This window comes from Lichenostomus cassidix, chromosome 10, assembly GCF_008360975.1.
Source record: "Lichenostomus cassidix isolate B80296 chromosome 10, HeHo_3.0, whole genome shotgun sequence".
NCBI lineage: Eukaryota > Metazoa > Chordata > Aves > Passeriformes > Meliphagidae > Lichenostomus > Lichenostomus cassidix.
In genome coordinates, this window is record NC_139491.1 from 10,566,511 (window position 1) to 10,589,144 (window position 22,634).

General features: G+C 40.9%; 3 protein-coding genes across 7 annotated transcripts in view; 1 reads left to right on the top strand and 2 right to left on the bottom strand.

Moving 5' to 3' along the window:
• Positions 1–7,601, bottom strand: part of SLC12A1 (solute carrier family 12 member 1) — a 46,322-nt gene extending 38,721 nt beyond the window's left edge. For 3 of the 4 annotated variants that reach the window (XM_085070595.1, XM_085070594.1, XM_085070592.1), the window contains exons 1-4: positions 7,463–7,601; positions 5,048–5,647; positions 590–724; positions 311–386 (exon numbers count right to left, since the gene is read on the bottom strand). In XM_085070595.1, coding sequence (XP_084926721.1) covers positions 311–386; positions 590–724; positions 5,048–5,458 — 622 coding nt within the window. In that variant the 5' untranslated portion in view covers positions 5,459–5,647; positions 7,463–7,601. The other variant, XM_085070593.1, reaches the window with a different exon arrangement.
• Positions 7,602–8,933: 1,332 nt separating this feature from the next.
• LOC146432724 (uncharacterized) lies at positions 8,934–15,231 on the top strand. The gene is made up of 3 exons (XM_085070596.1): positions 8,934–9,073; positions 11,023–11,089; positions 12,868–15,231. The coding sequence occupies exon 3, from the start codon at positions 14,401–14,403 to the stop codon at positions 15,229–15,231; it is 831 nt and encodes a 276-aa protein (XP_084926722.1). The 5' UTR covers positions 8,934–9,073; positions 11,023–11,089; positions 12,868–14,400.
• Positions 9,555–14,740, bottom strand: CTXN2 (cortexin 2). 2 transcript variants are annotated; one of them, XM_085070598.1, is made up of 3 exons: positions 14,601–14,727; positions 10,745–10,874; positions 9,555–10,002 (listed from the first exon to the last, which is right to left on the bottom strand). In XM_085070598.1, the coding sequence occupies exon 3, from the start codon at positions 9,946–9,948 to the stop codon at positions 9,700–9,702; it is 249 nt and encodes an 82-aa protein (XP_084926724.1). In that variant the 5' UTR covers positions 9,949–10,002; positions 10,745–10,874; positions 14,601–14,727; the 3' UTR covers positions 9,555–9,699. The 2 variants fall into 2 exon arrangements, with proteins under 2 accessions (XP_084926724.1, XP_084926723.1); XM_085070597.1 differs by lacking the exon at positions 10,745–10,874 and having other exon boundaries at positions 14,601–14,740.
• Positions 15,232–22,634: the final 7,403 nt, after the last annotated feature.

Consider the following 22,634-nt stretch of genomic DNA (forward strand, 5'->3'; position numbering starts at 1 on the left):
GGCCCAAGTCATAAAGTTTACATCTGTTACAGGATCTAAATACAAATTTCACTAAAGCTTAGAAATATTCAAATGTGATGATCATATGCATAGTTAACAGATCTATGCCTCTAAGCAGTAATTTGGCTGTGAGTCTGGAAAATTCCAATAGTTTAGAGGATTAATGTCTTTTACCCTGGCAAGCATTTGAAAACATTATTTAGTTCAACATGCAAATGCACATCTCAGATTATATATTAATCATGATCATGTATAATTTATCCTCTTTATCCCTTTCACTGTTGAAAATGATATTAAATAAGATACATACCAATTCCTGCTTGACCTACAATCCAGGAAAGTCGAATGAAGAGCATCACACCCCAAATATTAAGCATGCATCTTACCTAGGTTTTAAAGAAAAATTACTGCATTAGTTCAATGTTGAAAGTGAGGTTAAAAACCAGAAGGGTGATAAAGTGCATTTCAGGCTTTTAAAAATCCCTGAAGTCATAACATCCTGCTCTTAATTCTTTAAAGACTTAAGTGTAATAGAACTGATTTTACATTATTTTAATTTTTTTTTTTTTAATGCAGGTAAGTTTCTCACCAGCACACCCTTCACCCATCCAAACTTGACAAATCCTGTTTTGTTTTCTTCTTCCTTGCTGGCTGCTGTCTCATCTCCAGCGGTGCTTTCTCCATTCACCACTCTCTCGACTGAGCCGGTGCTCACAGCGATGTTCTGGAGGATCACACAGAAAACAAATACATTTTTTGTGCCAGGCAGGGGACACCTGGCTGCATAAGAGAGACATAACAGAAAAGAATTCCAAAGATCAGGTTGTACTGTCACTGGAGTAGAGAGTAATATTCTGCTTACACCAGGTATCAGCAGGTGGGCTTGCTAACAAGGGGAGAAGATGAAAGAATTGCTTAAGCAGAGTACATATGTTATTACCTGATCTGATACTAACCTGTTTTTGTTTTAAGCTATTCCACATATGTGTTGTGTTGACATGTTAGTAGAGCATCTAACATAATGAGGGTCTTGTGGTTGGCCTCTGCACGCTCTTGCAACAATTTATGAATAAGGCTAAGTGTAGAAACAGGGATAATTGCAAACAGTGAAAAGAGACTTAAATGAGTGAGGCATGGTTAAGTTCTGTGGTGAAATCTAGTGTTTCCTACTGAATAAAGTACAAACATAACTGTAGCAGCAGATGGGTAACATAGTCCTGAAAATGGTTAGAGAAATGCCAGTGAAATGTAGTAAATGAATAATCCTTTCTGTGGTTTAGTCACCACTGGTGTTACTATAGTAGATACGATTAGGAATTGCCATATTTATGCTGTAACCAGAGTAATTACCTCAGAATTTTAGATTGTTCACATCCAGTTATAGACATAAATCTGTATTTTATGTCTTCAGCTCTTTTGCCCCAGAACCTCTGAGGCAATTTAGCCCCATGAAGTGTTTCTTGTGGCTTGAATAGGAATTAGTCGTGATGCTGAGGTTTATACTCGTTGTTGTGTTTTAATTTTTTTTCTTTTTAAATTCAGAGGTCTCACTGTTTCTCTGATGAGTTGGCATTAGGTTAGCAATTGTCTGATTTTTCTGGGTCCTCCTCAAAGGCCTTCAGGAAAGACCCTGCACCCTGCCATAGTCTGGCAGAAGTCAGGAGTGGGTGCCACTCCTGGAGAGGAATCAAGATGCTTTTAGGCTTTGAAGGGTGATGAAGATATTTTCAGATTAACTAAACAGGTCAAGGAGGAAAGACATCTGTGATTCTGTGAAACATGAGATTTTAAATCTTGGTTAACTTTCAGGTTGTTCCTATATTTTGTCCATGGATTTAAAAATACCCAACACATAAACCCAAGGCAGACATGAAGACCAACTCTATATGCCTCTTCCACTAATGTTTGGACTTGCCTCTCAAGGATAGGGGCTCTAGGCAAAATGATGTAAGGTTGTTGAATGCCTTTGACACAATAAATCCAGGGTTGTGCTCACAAATGAAAAATAAGTAACCGGATAATACATTTTGACATGGGCTAAACTTGGTGCCTATTGCCCTGTTGGCCTTAAGAAAAGTGGGAATACAAGGTCTATTGAAATCCTGTGACTCTGAGCTCCTTTGAGATACTTAGATAATTCTACAATTCTTACCCTGAAATAATAATGTCTGTGTTTGCTCAACATACAGTAAATGATTAAAGTGAGTAAAGGAACATCAGCAGAATAATATGAGGGACTTTTGCTACAGTGGTTAGAATTTCAAAGACAAAAAAATTAAAAGGGTTTGGTCTTTGTACTTGAAACAAGTTGTTTCCTCTGTACTTTGAATTAATTTGTGCTCTCTATGCCATTATCATAAATTATGGCCTTAAACCTTCCATAAATGCATTTTAAATTGGTGTGCTTTAGTGAATGATTGGTTATTTACCAAGCAGCTGTACCTGTGCTACTCATGCATTAAGGATGTGGAATAAAAGTGACAGAACATTTTGAAAAGCTACTAAAATAAAAATTAACTGCTTTTTAAAAAAAGAAAAAGAACTAACCCAAACATTTTCCTTTCCTTGTTTCAGAATGGTTTAGTCTTCATCTCTCCTGGGGTTAAAGATGATGAGCTCATCAAGTCTCCATAACAAGTGTGGAGAATAGCCAAGAGGAAGAAAGGTTAGATTATTTCTTATGTAGGGTAAATATTAAGCCCTAGTAATTATCACCAGCCATCAGCTGTGAAATAGCACTTAGACTATTTTTTAGGGATTTAATTGGCTTAATATGTGCAAAAACTGACACATCTTGCTAAAAGATGACACACATTTGACTCCAGCAGTGTGGAAAGTAGATATTTGAAGTTCCTTTCAGGCTGTCTTGCATTCTGACATTTGAAAAATTACATATTAAAAAATGTATTAAATATTAATATTTATCTTCTGGTGTTGAGCCCAGCATCAAAGCACAATGGGAATGCTTATGTGATGTTTAGCAATCTGAAGTCAAACATATGCCACTTCTTATCAGAATCTGGCAACGGGCTCTGACAGAACAGTTGTCTTCAACAACTTGAGTTTCAAACTGGGGGCGAGAGGAGCAGGATTGCCTTGGGGTATGGTGTGGCAAGCCCAGATTTTAGTGCTTAAGTAAAAAGGGAATAAAGCATCTGCTGCAGAAGTGCACCTTGGGCTATTACTGTAACCCCCATCTATGCTCAGCGAGCAATGTCATCCCTCCTTGCTGGCGCTGGAGCCCCATCCAGTGCATGTACAGCCTGTGCCTCCTGAGAGGAGCCCTGCCTTTTCAGACATCTCAATTCCCTTCCCTACTAAGCTCCTATTTGGTGACCTTGTGTTTGTTTATTCTTCAGAATAAGCTCTGCAGACTGAAGTGATTTGTCCAAGGTCACCAAGTGAGACCATGGGGCAGCCAGGAATAGGCTCCATCCGTGCTAATGGGGCGTCGTTTGTTCCAGAGCTGTGCTTGTGCTCCCAGACCAGGGCCACAACCCACATAAGGGCACAGCAGGTTGCCAGTGTAACAAAAATCCCATTACCTATGACATTCACCTTCCTATTTTAAAAGGCATAAGATTATCTTTCTGTAAGATGGATACTGGATACTGGAAAAAGTCTGGAAATGACTAAGTTAGATTATGCTCTTTTCTCTTTCCTAACAGTCCCAACCTGTGAAACAATTTTCTCTTCATTATTCTGTGATGTAATCTGCCTTCTTTTGAATCTTCTTTAAGTGAAAGCCTTAAAAAAATCCTAAAAATGTTGATCTAATTTTGTTTAAAATAGACAAACCTTTGAGAGATACAACAGTAAAAAAACTGGAATTTTCTGGTTATGATCAAAACCGAAAATCCTTTAATATGCTAATATTCAGTACATGTTCATTCAGCATTATGCTCAAAGCCAAGACACAGTTTTACTCCTCTCTGGCCACTACTGAAGTAAATTATTTCTATAAGAGGAAATTTCTTCTGGGCGTGGAAATATGTTTAGTCCATTGAGTAGCAGTTTGTACATCTGCAAATGAGTAGGGATATTAAATTAGTATTTTTCCCTTTTCCTATCTGCTTTGTTTTCCTCTTTGGAAATACTTCTCCTTTCCATGTCCACCATTTTACACAGGTCTGTGGAGACCTTCATTTGAGTAAGTCAGGCCAAAACTAGGAAGCTGCCCTAGTAAGATCCTAAAGAATCAGGTCCTAATTTACAAATGGCTATTTTTTTCTTGATTTCATTACTTTATATTAACCCTCCTTAGGAGAGAGGAATCTCCACAGAACAGAAGTCTGAACAAGATCTAGACCAGCGTTCAAAAATCAGAAGCTTGTCCAAATTACTCAGACCTCAGAAGTATGAAAAAGTGAACAGAATGGGCATGAGAGCTTGTATTCTCTCAAGATTTCTCATTTCACCAATGTCTAACACAGAAAAAAGAACAGGAGTTTTTGCTGCATATTGACACTTACAGTCTCAATTTAACTATAGCAATGGTCTTTCTCTTTCCTGCCCTGCCCTGATGAGTCCACAATTTGTTCACTGAATCAGCACCTGAAAACTGTTGTCTGCTATCCTGATTAGTTGAAATTACATTGGTTGCACATAATATTTTTATAATACTTATATTTCTTAATGAGTACAATGGAGGAATATGTCAAAATTAGTTATTCACTGATGTAAATTCAAGTTTAGAGTAAATGTGAATTGTGTAGCATGGTTAAGTTATGAATTGACATTCACCATCTGCCATCCTAACTTATGTGAAACAGAAGAGATTTGGTAGATCCATACTTTCAGAAAAGATTAAGCTATGTTTTTCTGCTTATCAAGTACATTGTGATTACCTTTTAATAAAAAACTTTGCTTTGAGCCAGGTACAGAGCAGAAAACAAACTGCAGCTACCAAAGGAAATATGGTAAGTAGTTACTTGTACTTTTTCTCCTGGGCAAGGTCCATGAATTTAAGGACTTTTTCCTATTAATAAAGAGAATTAATAGTCTGGAAATGGAATAGAGAAAAATTGTATTATTCCTTTTCACTTACCTTTGCCAGTTGTTCATGAATTTCTAATAAGCTTGGTCTGTTGATCTTATTCCCACTGACGCTGCCAGTGTTTCTATAATAATCAATTTTGGGAACTGGGTCCATTGTGTTATGGCCAAAAGTTTGTAGATAATACATTTTACTGTGAGTATCATAGGGATGTAAACTAGCTTCTGTTTTCTCCCCATTTTGAAGGAAATTGTCATATAATTCTCTTTTTCCTGGTCTGTAACTGATTCTCAGTCTGTTATGTGTTTCATCAGTAAAAGATGTTTCTTCATAATGTGGTGGGTCAGAGCCCACATCCTCTTGGGTTTTTTCATTGTTGTCAGGGTCTTCATTAATTATGTTAACTTGAAAGCGATTTGCATTTGGATCCAAGAATACATTTGGTGCATTGTTCATTGACATCTTCAGGGATGCCACAGACTTAGGTCACTGATCCGTGTGCTCTTCTGTGGCTGCAGCCACTTAATTGCAGCTACAGCAGAGGGTTTAGTGTTGTTTCACATCAGATCTTTGCTCCTCAAATAATGAAGTTCTGAGAATTTTCTTTTGAATCTCTTAGCAGTCTTCCTAATGTTGGCTGCTGGTTTTCTGCTATAAAAGATATAAATAAACTATTTCTATTATATTGCATGGTTAGATACATTTTCCATGAGAAGCTCTCCCCCTCTCCCCCACCTTACGAAATATCCATGAAACTGTCATCCTGTGATTCATTGAGTAAAAACATAGTTGAAGCAAAGACAGTTTGTGGAGATGTTTCCATCTGTGGTGGTTGTACTTGACCCTCTAACCAAACTAGCAGTAGCCTGATACAAGCTCCAAAGGAGGTAAAGGCTTGAGCTGTAAATGGGCAAAGAACTCTTCTAGTTTCAATCTGTTTTATGAAAACCCACAAAAGGGCAGAGCAACATGGTGAGCGTCCATGTACACAAGCTTGGAACATGATCATGCAATTAACACATGGCTAGTATTGGGCTGACTCCTCTGTAGCCTGGTGCTCATCCAGTCTCTTCCAGGATAGTTGCTCCCTGTATGGGGCAGATATTGAGTCTGTCTGAGGTACAGGATTTGCATTTGTCCTTGTAGAATGTTATCAGATTGTTGGCCCATTCCTCTGGTCTGTCTAGGTCCCTCTGAAAGGCAGCCCATAGAGAGGTGAACATACAGCTGTATAATCTGCTTCTCACCTCTTCTTCCCCACACAGATCCCCTCAAAGAAAGAGAACGAGCAAACAAAAACTCCAAGAGAAGAAAGAGTATGTATATTTATGGCCTTCAGTGGGTTAAGTATCTTTACAGAATTTAAAGTATGGCCTTAGATGGCCCTGAAATGAGCTATTGAAATGATGGCAATCATATGTCTTGAAACATATTTCTAAGGAGATTAGGGAGTGTGGCTGTATAGACTTGTATAATGCTGTAGGAGCCCAGGTTTGTTCAAATGCATACTTAGACATTGAAACTCGGCATGCATTTGTCAAAGCAAAAAGTTTTAGAAACAAAATATATCTTATAAACAAATATATGAACTGAAAATCTGGATAAATAAGCCCATTACAGACATTTTTTTAAAGTTCCATATTTTCACAAGGGGTTGGGCTGGATGAACTGCCAAGATTTTTTCAATTGAAATTTCTCAAGGATTTTTTGAAATGCATTTGGCCCTTTGGCACTGAAAGATAAAATACCGTGTCAATATTTGTAGCTCAGCAGTGTAAATTTTCTCTAAAATCACATATCCAAATTGTAATTTGAAGACCTGATAATCAGATGTCTTCCATCTTCAGTATGAGATACAGCTAAAGCATATTTTCTCATTTCTTCCATCAGCTATGGGTAATATTCTGCTGTCATTTCCCTGCTAGGACACCACTTTGTCACCCCTCATATTTATGTTGGTTTTCCTACTTAATGTTTTGTAAGCCTCACAGCAACATACTAAATTTATTTATCTTATTTCACTTCTACTGGCTTTGGTTTATTGTTATTATTATTATTATTATTTTATGATCATAGATAGTATTCTGCTTACTTCAGCCTTTTAAAATTGCAAGGAAGTGTTTCATCTTCAAGCATGAAGGAGCAAAAACAAATCTGTCATTGAGGTCAGTGACACTAGGTTTGTTTCCGTCTCCATGACTGAATGAAATCCTGATTCTTTGATGACAATGAAACTTTAGCTACTAAGTAAAATGATTGTCATTTCACAGTCTTATTCCCATATTAGTGTTTTGCTAGGAAAAGTAAAGTCTCTTACCTTTCTGCTGTTCTTGAAAATACTACTTTGGTTTTCACAATATATTTCCAGAGATCTCTGAACTGTTATTTGCCATTAATTCTGTGGTTAGTTTTCAAGCATTATGCATAAATAATCAAGTTTACCTTATTCAGAGTAATTTAACTTACCATTCAATCCTGTGTTTTTAGGGAAGGACAGTGTGCCTCTTTTATTCATGCGTATAGTGTGACCCTCTCTTTGAGGCATTACAGACTCAGCCTTATTGGCCAGATTTTCCTCCTGTCTAATATACTGAATAGACCATCCAATCCCACTCTTTCAAAACATTTCTGGATGGTGATTTAGAAAGGCATTCTAGCTTGTTAACTATTAACTAGCAAATGTACCTATCCATTACAATTACTGGGTTTATGGCATTGCAAAATTTCTAAGGGGGCCTGAAAATACTTTTGTTATCTCCATTTCCCTCCCAGGTATTCCTGATTCTGCTCAGATGATATTCTCTCTATCTTTCAGTTCTGCAGATATAGGCATGCAGATAACAAGAGTTCAAGACAGGATCTGCTCAGTGTATTTTATGCAGAGGGTTCCGTGAAGTCAGTGGGATCCGTCTTAGGGGGGTCCTCTTGTCCTACATGTGGTTTTAAACCATTTACTCCTGACCCTATTTAAAGTTTTATTCGGTGTATTTATGGAAAACCTTTGAAAACTGATCTTCTCTTTATTATTTCTGGGAAGGCTGACTTCCTTGTCTTTTTAGGGATGCAGAAAAGAGCAGGCAGGAAATGATGAAGCTTTGTAATTATAAGGGAATTAGATGATTGCTTCCAGCAATAGATTAGGTCAAGAACAAAAGTAATAAGACAATATTGGGGTTCTTTGGATATGTTTGCAGTGTAGTTTAGAGATAACAGAGCTCTGTTTAACCCAGATAACTTAAGTACCTTCAGCACTCTAACCTGACAGCACAGAGCTCAGCTGTGCTGGTTAGATGTACATAAAAAGAATGGCAGTGTCAGGTCTGTGCAGTGGATGATCCTATCCAGCAATAACAGATCACGTGAATTACTGTACTGATATCTACCTTGGATTCTATGGCTAAATTAACTAGAATAAATGCAATATACTAAATCTCTGAGGGTCTGGAATTTTTTTGATGTATAATCTGAAGCAGTTGAAAAGCCTTTATATTCACAAAATTGTTTATGTTTTATAATTTGAATGGACCCGTGTAGATGAATGTTGGCTGTTCCTCTCTTGTATTTTTCAGACAGGAGATTCATGTCCTTCTCTGTGCAATCAAGTATTTCATGTTCCAAATGGCACTTGAGGTTTGCAGTTCCACAGTCTGCCTCTGCCTAGTGTACAGGGCGAAAGGAATAACATGCATTTTTCAGAATACATGAAAAAGAAAACAACTGCTGTAACTGATCTCCCTGTCTTAGCTCCTCATTGCAAACAGAGCTGTTTAGCAAAAGTGACAGTGCCTAAAATTCTAATGCCAGCCTTCTTAAAAACAGAATTGAATTTCTGTCAAGTGCTGTCACACTTGCTAAACAGCTGTGTGTGTGAGGGTGACCTTGAATATCCAGATTTGAGTCTCTGCTTTCACTCTTTCACTTCTGCTTTGATAGGATCTTCCATGACCAGTTCATCAGTGACAGTCCAGATCACATACTGAGCACAACTGCAGGAGCACAAACAGAACCAGCTGTGGAGAGTGGCTGGAGCGTACAGAGCTCTGGACCCCATCCCTCCTGGGGGCTGGGTAAAAATGGGTAAGCAGCATGATGGTGTCTGCTTTGGCCTTGCCAAGCTGGTGTAATTACTGCTGTTTACCAGACAGATTAAGTTCCACTTCAAACTAAATCATCTTCTGTAACTGAGTGGAATAAAAACATGGACACACACCTCTTGCAGGCACCTCCTCTAAGCCACAACCATTTGTTGTTCTCCACTTTTGTATCCTCAGCATACAAGTACAGACACTGAGTTTCAGAAAGTTGTATTGGATAAGGAGGGGAGGGGGCTACCACTTAAACATTCACCATTCATGAATGAGCCTGTCTTGTGTGTTCTTTTCTTCAACCTATCATGAGACACTAGACATGAGATCCTCCTCTAAAGACCCAGATATAATCTGATCCTTAAAACACTGGGCGTTGTAACTTTCTAGTGAATTATTGCGTATTTGTTTGCTGTTAGCCATTTCTTATCTACTATTCCACTGCTCGTCACATAAAAGCAACGTGAAGTGCCTTTTGAGTTTGCAACAAATATTTATTTAACAAAATTGATGCCACCAACATATCTCAAAAATGCATGTATGTATAACAAATGTAACAACAGTTGGTTTCCAAAATGAAATCAACATCAAATTTAAGGCAGGATATTCTGTGCGTTTTCATGCAAGAGCATATTCAAATGTTCCTTTATCCAACCCCTCAACTTCATCTTCCCATGTGGAAGAAGGCATACTGCTGTAGGGGTCTAGCAAGATTTTGAAGCATCTGATAATTAGAAGTCCCAGGAAAACACACAAAATCCCCACAAAGGCAAAGCCAGTTTTTTGTTCCAAAGTCAGAGGGAAGGCAGACATTTCGTTGACACTCATGCTGGCTGAAGTGTTGCTGCAGTAATTACTGCTCATCATTGGGCATCACATCCTGGTGACTCTGTGGGATTTTCACCTTTACAGCTTCTTTGCCTGCATAGAAACATCAAATCAGTGTGGTTAGCTCTAAATGGGGTGTATATATCTGAGCTGTAGCATATGAACATTTGAAAATGAAAGCCAGCTTGGTTTTTAGAACAGTCCTGTTGTTTTTTCACATTTAAATTAATGTGATAAAGTTGCAACTTTTAGCCTCCACACACAATTCACTTACTGGCCTCTGTTTTGAGACAGTAAATTCACAACTTTCTGGCTGTCTCTTCAAAACAGAAATCTCAGTTGTTGTAAACAGCATTTTGTCAGACTGGGCACAAGTTTACAGATTGTGATTTGGCAATACTCTCTAAGGTCTCCACATGGAGAACCCTGATATGTTTTCTGAAATGGCTTTACATCTCTGTGCTTAAACTAGTTAAACTTGCTTTGACCTCAAAGGCAATTTCAGCCAAATAATGTGGATTTTGCTCATTCAATTTAGCTCAGAGTCTAAATAAATAGATCCAACTTGTAAAATAAAAGACAGTGCAATTTTAGTGAAGTCTTGGGCTCCAGTTTCAGAAAAAAATGCTGCCTGTATTTTGAGTTTGTAAGAAAGTGAGCAGATTGGTAAAATTACCCCTTCACCTTTCTCTATACATGTCTACTCTTGTGGATGAGCAAAGATTGGTGGAAGAATAGATAACATTAAATTCAATTAAACAATTAAATTCCCTTCCCCTAGATCTTGCTCTCATTTGTTTCTTCTCCTTGGTCTTCCCCTTAAGTACATACATACCCTGCCATTTTTACAGGCATAGTAAACATGACTGTGCTCCTCGCGTTGCTCAGGGGACTGACCCTCACGTGTGTCCTATGGAGGCAGGATGCTCAAGCAACTCCACCCCGCTGCTGCCACCAGGAGAGCTCTGCATGTTTCCAGAAAGGAGAAACTTTTTATATTTGTCTTTTTAAGGAGATCTTATGTATTGATTTTAATTGGGGGTGGGGATCATTTTGCTTTATTTTAGGTTTTCCATCAGATGTTGAAATCCCATCTTTCTTTTTTATCTATAGGCAGCGGGAGAATTGGAAGGACTTGGACATCAAAAGTGCCAAAGGACAAAGACATTTTTATTCTAAGGTTAGAACTTGAGGTTTTCTGGCTCTTGCTAACACCTATTTAACGAATGTACCTTGGGGGAAAACTTTTTGTTAACAATTCAACCTCTTTTTCCCCCGGGGAATTACCAGTATCCATTTATTTCTTGGCAGAGTAATTAGGCCACTCAGAGCTCTGTGCTGCCATGGCTACACTGCTTCAGGTACCTGCTAAGCCAGGTACAGGGGAATTCCAGTATCTCTACTCTCTACTGCAGTCATGGCTGAGAGGAGCCATACTCTGAGTCAGCCCACAAGGAAATGCAACAGAAAAAGTAAAAGTAAGGTTTGGTGTTCCTGAGCAGACAGAAATGGACAGAATTTTATCTTGTTTGGTGACTCCTTTCTCACATCAAAATTTGTGAGATTTTTTACTATTATCCTAAAACCCTAAAATTTTAAAACAAAGATCAAAAGGGCAAACCGCAAGTATTTATTTTTTAGCAATAAACCTCAATATAGTAGATATTAAATAATAAGGTTTCCTATTAGTCTTTACACATTTGTCAGAGTATAACAACCAATGTTCTGTTTATTCTATAGAACTGTTTATGTGATCCTTCCTTGTTTTGAGTTATATTCTGCTCTTCGGGTCATGCTGTTTTAATTCCTGTTAAGATGGAAGAAAGATAGCCTATGGGAATTAGAGGTAATGTCAACAACAAGCAATATTTATTTTCTAAAAATATATCATAGGTAAAGCCCACCTGCTGTATGGATTTTCATTGGGCATACTTCCAATTTTTCTATTAAGTTTGACCTTCTGCAGGAAAAAAATGCACAGAAAGTTCAATATCACAAATTTATGTTAGAAATCAGTTCATTTGAGCAAAAACCAGTCAAGGAAAAAAAAATACTTTCCAAAAATCCCAGGGCACTGGGTTATAAAAAATTTTAAAAAAGCTTATGCAGGAAATAGTACATAGTCACTAACTGGAAAAGCCAGACTCAAAAAACCCAGCTGATCTCTTGAAAGACATTGAGAGAAATGGTAGGGATAGGCTGGCCATGCAGAACCCTGAATCTGAGCTGAGTCCAGACAAATGTTTGTGTTTGACATGACATTTCTTCACCACAGAGAGTTATTTTCCAAGAATATGACTTCCAGTCTTACTAATTTTGCAGCTTACACACTGAATTAGGTGGGATTTGTTTGTACATTGTGTGCTTGTCAGAAGATATTATGGGATAGATCTCTGTGCAAAGCTTGATTGATGCTGAAACATGGAGAAATTGACATCTTAGTCTTATTTAACAAAAGTTTGCTTGAAAAAGCTGCATGAGAAAACTGTGTATTTTGCTTGGAGGGGATTGGTTCTGGGAAACTCGAATGTGCAGGTTTGTGTTCCTCTGTTCCTTGTCCTGAATTTCAGAAATTGTCATTGAAGCTTTAAAGTTCACAGGAATTTTTGTTCTAATTATATATCCCCAAAACCCTGGTACCAAGACTGACCTTGAGTACATTTTATTGCTTTCACATTTTAGTGCCACACACAGGTTGCAGAGAGATGTCCTCTCCCAGTTAGTCAGATACCCTGCTATTTGCTGCAGTGTATCTGTCAAAGTCCTGAGTCAGAAGACTGTGAATGCTAACTAACCTGGCCTGGATCCCAAAATCCTCAAAGCTAGCCTTTAGGACAGCGGGATGGGGACAGGCATTATATCAGCTAGAATCTGCAGAGCTACTTTGTAGGGGCTGGCCCCAGACTGAGCTCTGCTCCTGCCACCCAGGCCAGGTCCCAGAGCCTCTTTTTTATACAGGTCAGGACTCTTCTCCTTTGATTCATTACCCATATAAACACTGGCAAAAAGAAAGGCTCCTTAACATCCATGCTGTGAACTAAAAGGCCATTGGAAGAAGCAAACAGAGTCCTAAAGAAAATAGGGATGAGGAAAACAGCTTAGCACTGAACTAAGAAAAACAGAAGTATGATCTGGGGGTGCTGGCTGCACCTATGGGGGGATGAAGGCGAACACCATGGGTACCAGGTATTGTGAGGCAGCTGGAAGGAAGATGTCAAAATTCTTATTCTAGTAGAATCACCAGCCCAACTCTGCCAGTGTTTGGTGTGGATTGAAGACCCCAGCCCTAGCCATTTGGTGATTTGGGGTGACAGGGTGGCACTTTTTCCAGACCTCGCCTTTACTCATGTTTACAGAGTCTTGAGAAGATCAAGAAAGTAACCAGGATAATCTTACTTGTGTTTTGGGTTTCAGTCCTTCTCTCACAGAACCCCCTACAGGATTTTCTTCAAATGGCTCTCAGTACTGGAAATGAGTATCTTTACATGATCTCAAGCTGGGAGCATTCATCCTCTTAAGCCTCAGGTGCCTAAAAACTCACTTCCTAAATGATAGTTTGTAACAAAATGGCCAAATCAGTGGCCATCTGTTCTCTTCTTGGATGTCTGCAGCTCAGCTGCTGGTTCATGGATGTGGTCATTCTGAAAGTACTTCAAATAGCTTCAGCCCTGAGCTTGTGCTTGAGTAACAGCAAACCTAACTTGAAAAGGGTCATTTAAACAGGCATTTTCTGGGAGCTTTGGAAGCACCTCATTTGCACTTAACTATCTGTTCAGGGGAGCCAAACTGTATTCCAGAAATGCTGTTAAAGAAATTGGTCATAGAAGGTGGTGAGATGAAAAGATCTAACAATGGAGAAATGCTATAAAATAGACTAGAAATAGAAATCAGCATGAATATGGAATTCTCTGAAGAGTCTGAGCTACCTGAGTTAACAACACGCGGCCAGAAATGCTGCAAAAGGAGCACCTGTCATACTCGTGCTCACTGCATGCCTATATGCTCTAAATTGCTGGGGAGAGCATTGTCTCTTCAGGGTATGGGTTCTAAAACGTACAAGGAGGTGAAGGTAGGAAGGCCAGGACATGGATGCTCAGCAGATAAAGGCACGGCTCACAGCTCTGCAAAGAGAGCCCCGCACGGTGTTTTTGCAGCATGGTAACTCAGGGTGCAAGCAACACTTTTCCCCAGAAACAGCATTCCCCTGCAAAGAAGCAGCAGCCGAGCAGTGACACTTCCAGCCTTCCGACAGGCAATGAATTGCAAAAATATTTTATCCGTAGCAAATATATGAGCCTGGAGCCTTCGTTGGACAAGAGCTGTGTTGTGAATTCATATACGTGTTCTAGATCTGAATAATAGAGAGATGCAAGAAAATAAAACGTTCACTAGCATCATCCTTAACTTGTGAATGTGGAAAAGTGTTGCCGGCTTCCCAGGGGACGGAGGGTGCGAGAGACCAAGCACCTGCAAAGCAATTGTTGCTGTAGGATGGCGCGCACCGCCCTCGCTGTCACCGGCCCCGCTACCCCGGGGAAGGCAGATTTAGGCGCTCACCCTGCCCCTGCTCGCCCCTCCGCCCCGGGTGTCTCCGTCCGTCCCTCCCTGCCCCCGCCGGGAGTGCGGCCGGGCCGGGCGGCGCCGCAAGGTCAGCCCCGCGCCCCGCCCGCCGGCCCCGCCGCGCTACGAACCCTTGTCCTCCGCGCCCGCGCTGCCCATGGTGGCGGAGCGCGGAGCTCTCCGCGGCTCCGGGCCCGCCTCGCCAGCTGTAGAAAGCCCAGGTTGGAGTCCCGACGGCTCGGGGTACGGGGTGGTCCCGGGCGGCGGGGGCAGCTCGCCCGGGCTCCCCTCGCCGCCCGGCGATGCGACCCGCCGGGAGATGCTCAAACCGCCCTAATTAAAAAATTAAACACGGCCGCTGCTGCTACCGCCTCCTCCTCCTCCTCCTCGCCCGCCCCTTTCTATCGCTATTCAGCCGCGCTCCTCTTCAGCCCCGCTTTGCACGGATTAAACCCAGGAGCGTGGAAACTTCCTGCAAAACACTACGTGCGGTGCATCGTTAAGGGCCGGGCCGGGGCCGCTGCGGAGCGGGCAGGGAGCAGCCCTTCCTCCTGCGTTCCGCTGCCGCCGCCCAGGCCGGGTACCGGGGCTCGAAGGCCGGGTGGTCTCTGCAGTGATGGAGCACGGGGCTGCGGTGCCCGCAGGAGGGGCTGCATCCCTCCCGGGCCCCGCTGCTGGCCGAGCGGCGCGGCCCCGCCGCCGGCGCCGAGCAGGACCTGTGGAGCCGCGGCGGGTGCGGCGGGGCCGCTCTGCTCGCCGTGAAACAGCGGGCAGGCTTTCACACGCTGCTCTGAGTGGTGCGGGGTGAGCCCAAAGCCTATTCGGCTGTGCCCGCAGTGTGGCCTCGGGTCCTCCCAGCAGCTCTAATATTAATAACGATTAAAGCATAGACCTCTCTTTATATCCTTTCATTAGCTGCATTTAGCTGATGCTGGTTGTATATTAGAGAGGTTTCTATTTGCCACAACAGCAGGTGTTTAAGTTGGATTAGGAAAGAAGATTCATTTTCCCAAAGCTGGATCTGTATATATTGCATTAATAAATAGCAAATCTGTTTTAAATGATAGCGATTCCATATTTGTACATCATCCTGGTGAATACACCCCTGCAGGGATGCACGTGGGTCAGTGGAAGAGGACTGTATCACACTGTCATGCATCATGAGACTTCTAAGACTACTGTAGACCTACTAACAGAATTTGTTCTGTAGAAAATAATTTAAAAACTCCTCATGTTTCTTGCTGCATGCAATAACACTATGATATGTTAAACCTTCCCAATATGATCTGGAAAAAAAGGGGTTTTGCCTTGCCTGCCACTTTAATGCCTGATTCCTCTGCTGTGACAACAATGGATTTCTAAGCACTGGGTAGAGTCAAAATACAGCTTTCTCCTGCTGATAAAACTAATGGTTAAACTGATGGTTAACTATGTGCTTGCTCATGGTTTTTAGTTTGATCTTCTAATGTTGCAGCATTAGTCCCGTGGTAAACAATGTCTGTAAGTCAAGCTGATTTTTGAAGTGCTTCTCATATTCAAAGATCCATGAAGACTTTATAAATAGATAGTTTAAAATAGTATAGGACTCTGCTTTCAGAATATGCATACAGAGCCCCTACTGTTCCTAAGGAGCTCTAGTTTTCTTTTTTAGCCTTGTCCCTGATTTACTTGGGGGGCCCTATAAAGGTCACTCACTGGATGAGAAGCTATATTTTGAAATTTTGGAAGTAGCAAACACAAGGTCTCAGAATTTCACAGTGCCTCCTCAATGTAGCACAACTGTTAAGGGAGAGTGACATAAATCCAGGGTATCCTAATAATTGCTGAGCACTGCTATACTTGGAGAACCTTTTCGGAAGTATGACTTGGGATTAGCCAGGACCGCTGTGGCTGCTGTGGCTGGGAGTGAGGGACAGCATTGACAACAGAAACACATTCTGAGGGGGTATGTCTTGCCTCTTCCACCAGAATTTGGGCATGGATGCTGGGCCTTTGACTACCATTTTCCTGGAAAAGGTTTACTTGTGGGATATTACTCCTTATAGAGACATTATCCTTTTGTCTTGTTATCCTTGTAGGATTAAACTTTAAGAATTCTGATTTTTTTTTAACTCTGAAATAATTATCCCTCTTGTTGCTGAAATTGTGATTATTTCTAGGAATCTGACACTCATGTTATATTCTGAAGACTTTACTTTTATGTATTGAAAATCTACTGTCCTGGAAATGAAACTGGAAAAGAAACTGGCAGCCAGCAATAGGGAATGAGTCTCCTTCGTCATCTACCAGTTGTCAGCAGACAAGTAGCAGTGTTTTTCTGCTCAAGATGGTATATTTTAAAATGGAGAAATGATGGAATAAAAATCTTTTCTTACATTTAATTTCTTTTTCACTTGAAAGTTGCAAATTTTGCTTTTGCATGGAAAAAGTGATTTTTTTGGTAAGGCAAATGGGAGAGCAGTGTGTGTGAATCATTCTGGATATATGGGCAAAGGGAGCATTCACTACTCTCTGCTTTCAATTTCTTTATCAGGATCCACCTTTTGTGTTCAACTGACTATTACTATCACTTTCATCTGACTTCAATCATATTTGCTATTGATTTGATCCTCATTTAGGGAGTGTTGTGTTTCCTCAAAGGAGAAAAGGAGAGCCCTTGATCAGAAACAGAGATTTTATAATCATCTAGTAATTTGTTACGTTGAGTTGGCAAATTCAACTGGCCTAATTTAAGGCTGGGCAAGAAACTTAGAGGCAAGTGGGTGCCAGTGAGGGAAAGGCAATATGGAAGTCTTAGAGCTATTAGCTGGTTAAGACTTTCAATGTTTAAGGATCACTCGAGTGGTGTACGTGTCCAAAAAATGTTGTTTTGAGGGATAACTAACTCCATTGTAACTTCCCTTTCAGTTTAGCTTTAAACAGCTGTTTGAGTATTCCTTTGCAAGCAAACAAACTCACCCTTCAATTGCTAGAAATTTTAAATGGGCTGAAGTGGGCAAAGTTAGTCAAGAATATTGTGCACAGAAAAAATAGATCAAGTTGAAATTCTCTTCCTAAGCAAATTTAATCAAGTTTTTTGAGGCTATGCATAATCAGAAAGCAATAGTGTATAGGGGAGATAAAAGCAGTAACAGAGGGGCACGGAAAAGTGGGGGGATTATATATTAATTTATGTATTGATCACAGTTGCATCTTGGAATTATGTAATTTAATTCAGGGTATTTAACATTTTTTAAAGAATAAACATCTCTGTTCTACCATGGGTTTTTTATGTAGTCTTAAAAAATCTGAATCTCTATTTGTGCTTGTTCAAAGGCTGTGCTTTCATTGACTTCACCAGCAACATAGAGTCTAGAGCCCTCTGGGTCTGTAGGGTACTGCTTTGGTGACTGCTAGGAATGAGGCAGAAAAACAAGTCCTACAAAGCAGTCTCCCCATGTTAAATGTCTGACTAGGCCCACTCTTCAAACAGGAAAAGCGAAGGGATTCAGAAACTGAAGAAGGTTGAAAATCACCCCCTTTAATTCCAATCAGTGTTAGTATTGGGGAAGGTGGAACAGTGCATGGATACAGTAAAACCAACAGTGCCACCTTGTGTGGGTGGGACGGGAGGGTTCGTCCATGAGGATGCGAATGACCCCAGGTGTGTCCCCAGCCCCTCCACCTAGGGACTGGGGCGAGACCCTGGCCAGCCAGAGAGAGGGCAAAGGGAAGGATGAGATCTCTTTCGACCTGCAGGAGGTAGGTGTTGGTTGCCTTGCTTGAAAGGCAGCCAAGGTGGCTATGTTAGGGGCCTTCAGCCTGACAGTGGAAGAAGGACCAACATAAAAGCAGGTTGCTCAGTTTTTTCTTTTGTAACCTCAGTAGCTAGAGTAACGTCTGGGGGAAGAGAGGCTAATGAGAATAGTTTCCTTATAGGAACAGTAAAAGTGCTACCAAAAGTCTGGTGTTATGCAGCCTTTTAGGGGTAAAAAAATAGGTGATTAAGATCTAGACTCAGGCTGTGGTCAAGGGTTGCATAGCATTGGAAAAAAATGTATGAGACTTAGGGAGATGTAAGCCTTCCAGGGGGACAAAGGAGTTAGGTCCCTGCAGGTCAAGTAGAGCAGGTCTCCTGTGTGATTGGTACCATGTTGTTTCTCAGCCTGGAAAGATAATGCTTAAATGCAAAGAGAGCCTTTGGGGAAGATAGTATTTGTTTTACTCCAGGTCCACTATAAGTATTCAAAAGAGGGTGCCAGTTGCAGGGTAGGGTTAATTTTATTTCTTTTAGCATGAAGTAAAGCAGTGTAGGTTGGGTGCAGCCTTAGGCAATGTAGACTGGTCTGGAAATACTTGTGTCTGTGCAAAAGGGAATCTTTAAATAAGGTATGAAAGTAAAAATATTTACAAAGCAAATATATTGGTAAAGGAACCCTTCTCCAGCTGTACTTGGGGCTTCCTGGAGAAGGGACAGGGTCTAAATTTAGGCACCATGGCAAACAAAACAAGAAAAATTATGTGTGACATATCTGCCATGCAAGCCTCATATAGGTGAGAACTGAAAACAGTAGTTTACAAAAAAAAAAAAAGGTCAAATGGATTTAAAAGCTGTGAGGCTCAAAACTCCCATTTTCTGAAGTTCCGTACAAACAGACTTTCAGGAACATAGAACTTTTTCACAAGTTCCACCTGATAAAAGTGTTGATGAACTGCTTTTGATCATGACTTAACCAGAAACAGGATAAAAAAAAAAAAAGAGATAAACCAAAGTATTAAAATGGTCCCATCTAAAAGGATGGTGATACATATTTGTTCATTAGCAAATTGGGAGCTATGCCTTGTGTGTCCCTGAGGACTTGAGACTTGAACTTACTGGAGAGTTACTGTTTTGCAAAGAATGCTGATACTTAGAATACACATAATTATCTTACCTCGGTAACTACTACTTGTACAAGAGACTTGCAATAGTAGTTCCTTTACAGTTGCTTATATTTACATATATATGCAAGAACATAATAATATTCCATTATCCTCAACTCTGTGTGTAAATTAGTGCTGTCAACTCTCTGCTTGCCAAGATTTTACAGCCATCATGCCATACACCCTACCTGTAACTGAGAAACACTATTTACATTAGGGAATGACAGGAGGAATTTAGGGCAGCATATCAGGAACACTTGTAACAGTTTTGTACTAAATGAGGGATCCCCTTTTAGCAGGAACATTCCTCAGAAACCTCATCTGTCTCCTCTAAGAACATGAACAGACGCAGAAGAGATGTTGGAAGCCCATATATCAAAAGATAATTTAAAAATATTCCCAGGAGTGATCAGTAGTGTGTAACAAAGGAGACTTTCTCAGCACAGGAAATGGCATGGAAATACCATTTTTTCTTTTTTTTTTTCACTTATTATGAGAAGTAGATTTTTTAATTTTTATTTCAATCATTTTATACCCAAGAGTCTTCCTAGGGAAAAACTTAAACATTTTTCAACACAGCTTTGTAGACCAAAGAAATTCTATTTTTTAATTCCAGTTCACCCCTGTCAGGTTCCTAACCGCTCTTTGTGGCATTGTCCTCCCATTTTTATTATTGTTCTTTGAAGACAGAAATACTAAGTGATTATGTGTGGGACTTGCAGAAAAGGAGGTAAGACTCCCATAAAAATCCTGACACAGGCAACTGAGCTAAACAGAATTCTCTAAACTGGAGTTGGTGTGAGGGAGACAGGGCAAAGCTACCGTAACTTCTCCAGGCTTTTAGCCAGATTATGCCCCAGTGCAGCCTTGGTACAAAACACCTCTTCATCTCTGGATGTGGATGGATTGTGCAGTCCTGAGTATTTATTGCAAAACACATTGCATGACACCGGAATTTACTGATACAAAACTCTGTACACTGGGCTGCGGTGGGTTGATCTCAGCTGGCCGTCAGGTGCCCACCAAGTTTCTCTTGCAATCGTCTCCTCAGCAGGTTGGGGTGGGAGAAAATAAGATGGAAAAAACTCACGGATCAAGATAAGGCAGTTGAATAAAGCAAAGACTGCATATGGAAGCCAAGGAAAACAGGTCTACTATTTCCCATCAACAGGCATGTCCAGCCACTTCCTGGGAAGCAGGGCTTCAGTACACACAGCAGTTGCTCTGGAAGAAAAATGCCATAACAAATGCCCCCCCCCCATCTCCCCTTGCCTCTCCTTTTTCTTGGCTTTTGTTGCTGAGCAGATGTCATACAGTATGGAACATCCCTTTGGCTGGATTGGGTCAGCTGTTCTGGCTATGTCCTGTCCCAAGGTCTTGCCACCCTCAGCCCACTGGTGAGAGGGGAATGTTGGAGATACAGCTGTGATGTTGTCACAGCAAACCTTAATGTGCTATCAAAACCTTTCCAGCTATCACTACAGAGAACAGCACTGAGGGCTGCTGTGGGGAAAACTGACTTCACCTCAGCCAGACCTGTGGGCCCAAAAGGCATACAAAGCTGGGGAGGTAGCAACTGAAACAACCAGCAGATTATTTGGAACAAGCAGGCAAATTGTGTGAAAGGAAGTAAAAAAATTATTCCTGTTATATCCACAGACCCATCAGCATAGGAATTCAAGGTCAGCTGCTTGGTGCCATCATACTGCTTTAGGGAGTATAGGATTCCAACACTTGAGACGCTCTGTGCAAAACAATCAAACAAAGGGTCTGGTAACCTGAACATAGGAATTACTGCCCTTCATCCTGCAGAAGTGAGAGCTGTAAAATGTAATGACAGCAATATCAAGTAAACATTAGCTATTCCAGTGGTGATTATTATCGCAAATACCAAGATATTTATCTAATTATGGTTAATGTGTGAACAGAATTACAGACTCTGTTATTATTATCAGATCTCTGGACATGCCTTTCTACCTTCATCTGAAATGTAGGTTACTGGAGTGTTTTGCAGTTTCTTTGAGCTTTTTCCAAAATCTCAGGTGTTACCAACACCTGCTGTGACAGTCATGAGGACAGACAAAAGAAAGTCCTAGCAGCTCATAAGGAGTTTACTTCCAAAACCCACATTAGTACAGGTCAGTGGGTCAGCAACCAGAAGCCACCAATGTAAATTTATTGCAGAGGACAGAATGGCTTTCCTTATAGAATAGATGTGTATACAATATTTGGTTATTAGCCTTTAGAAATGCTTTTGTACTTGCAGTTAGTGAAATGATTAAATTTTGTCCAAATGATAAATGCTTTTTTCTTCTTTTAAAAATGTTTCTTATTAGAGAATGTCCAAAGGAGGCAACAAAGATGGTGGATGGTCTGGAGCCTTATGAGGAGCAACAGAGGTCACTTGGTCAGCCTGGAGGAGTCTGAGGGGAGACCTCATTGGGGTCTTCAAGATCATCACAAGGGGAAGCAGAAGGACAGATACCGATCTCTTCTCTCTGGTGACCAGTGACAGGACTCAAGGAAACAACAGGAAGCTGAGTCAGGAGAGGTTTAAGTTAGATCATGAAAAGGTTCTTCACCCAGAGGAAGGTTCAGCACTGGAACAGGCTTCCTGGGGAAGTGATCACAGCACCAAGCCTGAGAGAGTTCCAGAAGTGTTTGGACAATGCTCTCGGGCACATGGTGTGACTCTTGTGCAGGGCCTGGAGTTGGACTGGATGATCTTGAGGAGTCCCTTCCCACTCAGCATGATTCTGTATTTGCTTTGAGCTGTCTCAACAGAAGCTAAGGGTTGATTTTGGGTCCAAATCCTTCAGCATTCAGGAGCCTTCAGTTCATGATGAATGTGGGAATCTTCTTAACATTGGGGGGTACCAAAATGTTTGGAGAAAGACCATACAAGATTTTTGAAATCAGAAATGGTGTGGCCAGCAGGACTAGAGCAGTGATTATCCCCCTCTACTCACACTGGTGAGGCTGCACCACAAATGTGTTCCGTTTTGGGCTCTTCACAGCAAGAAAGACACTGAGGTGCAGAAGTGTGTCCAGAGAAGGGCAGTGGAGCTGACCAAAGGTCTGGAGCATAAGTCTTGTGAGGAACGTATAAGGCAGTGGTTAGCCTGGAGAAAAGGAGACTCAGGATGGACATTTTTGCTTTCTACAACTACCAGAAAGAAGGATGTAGCCGGGTGGGAGTTCGTCTCCCAAGAAACAAGTGATAGGGTGATAGGAAATGGCCTCAAGTTGCACCAGAGGAGGTT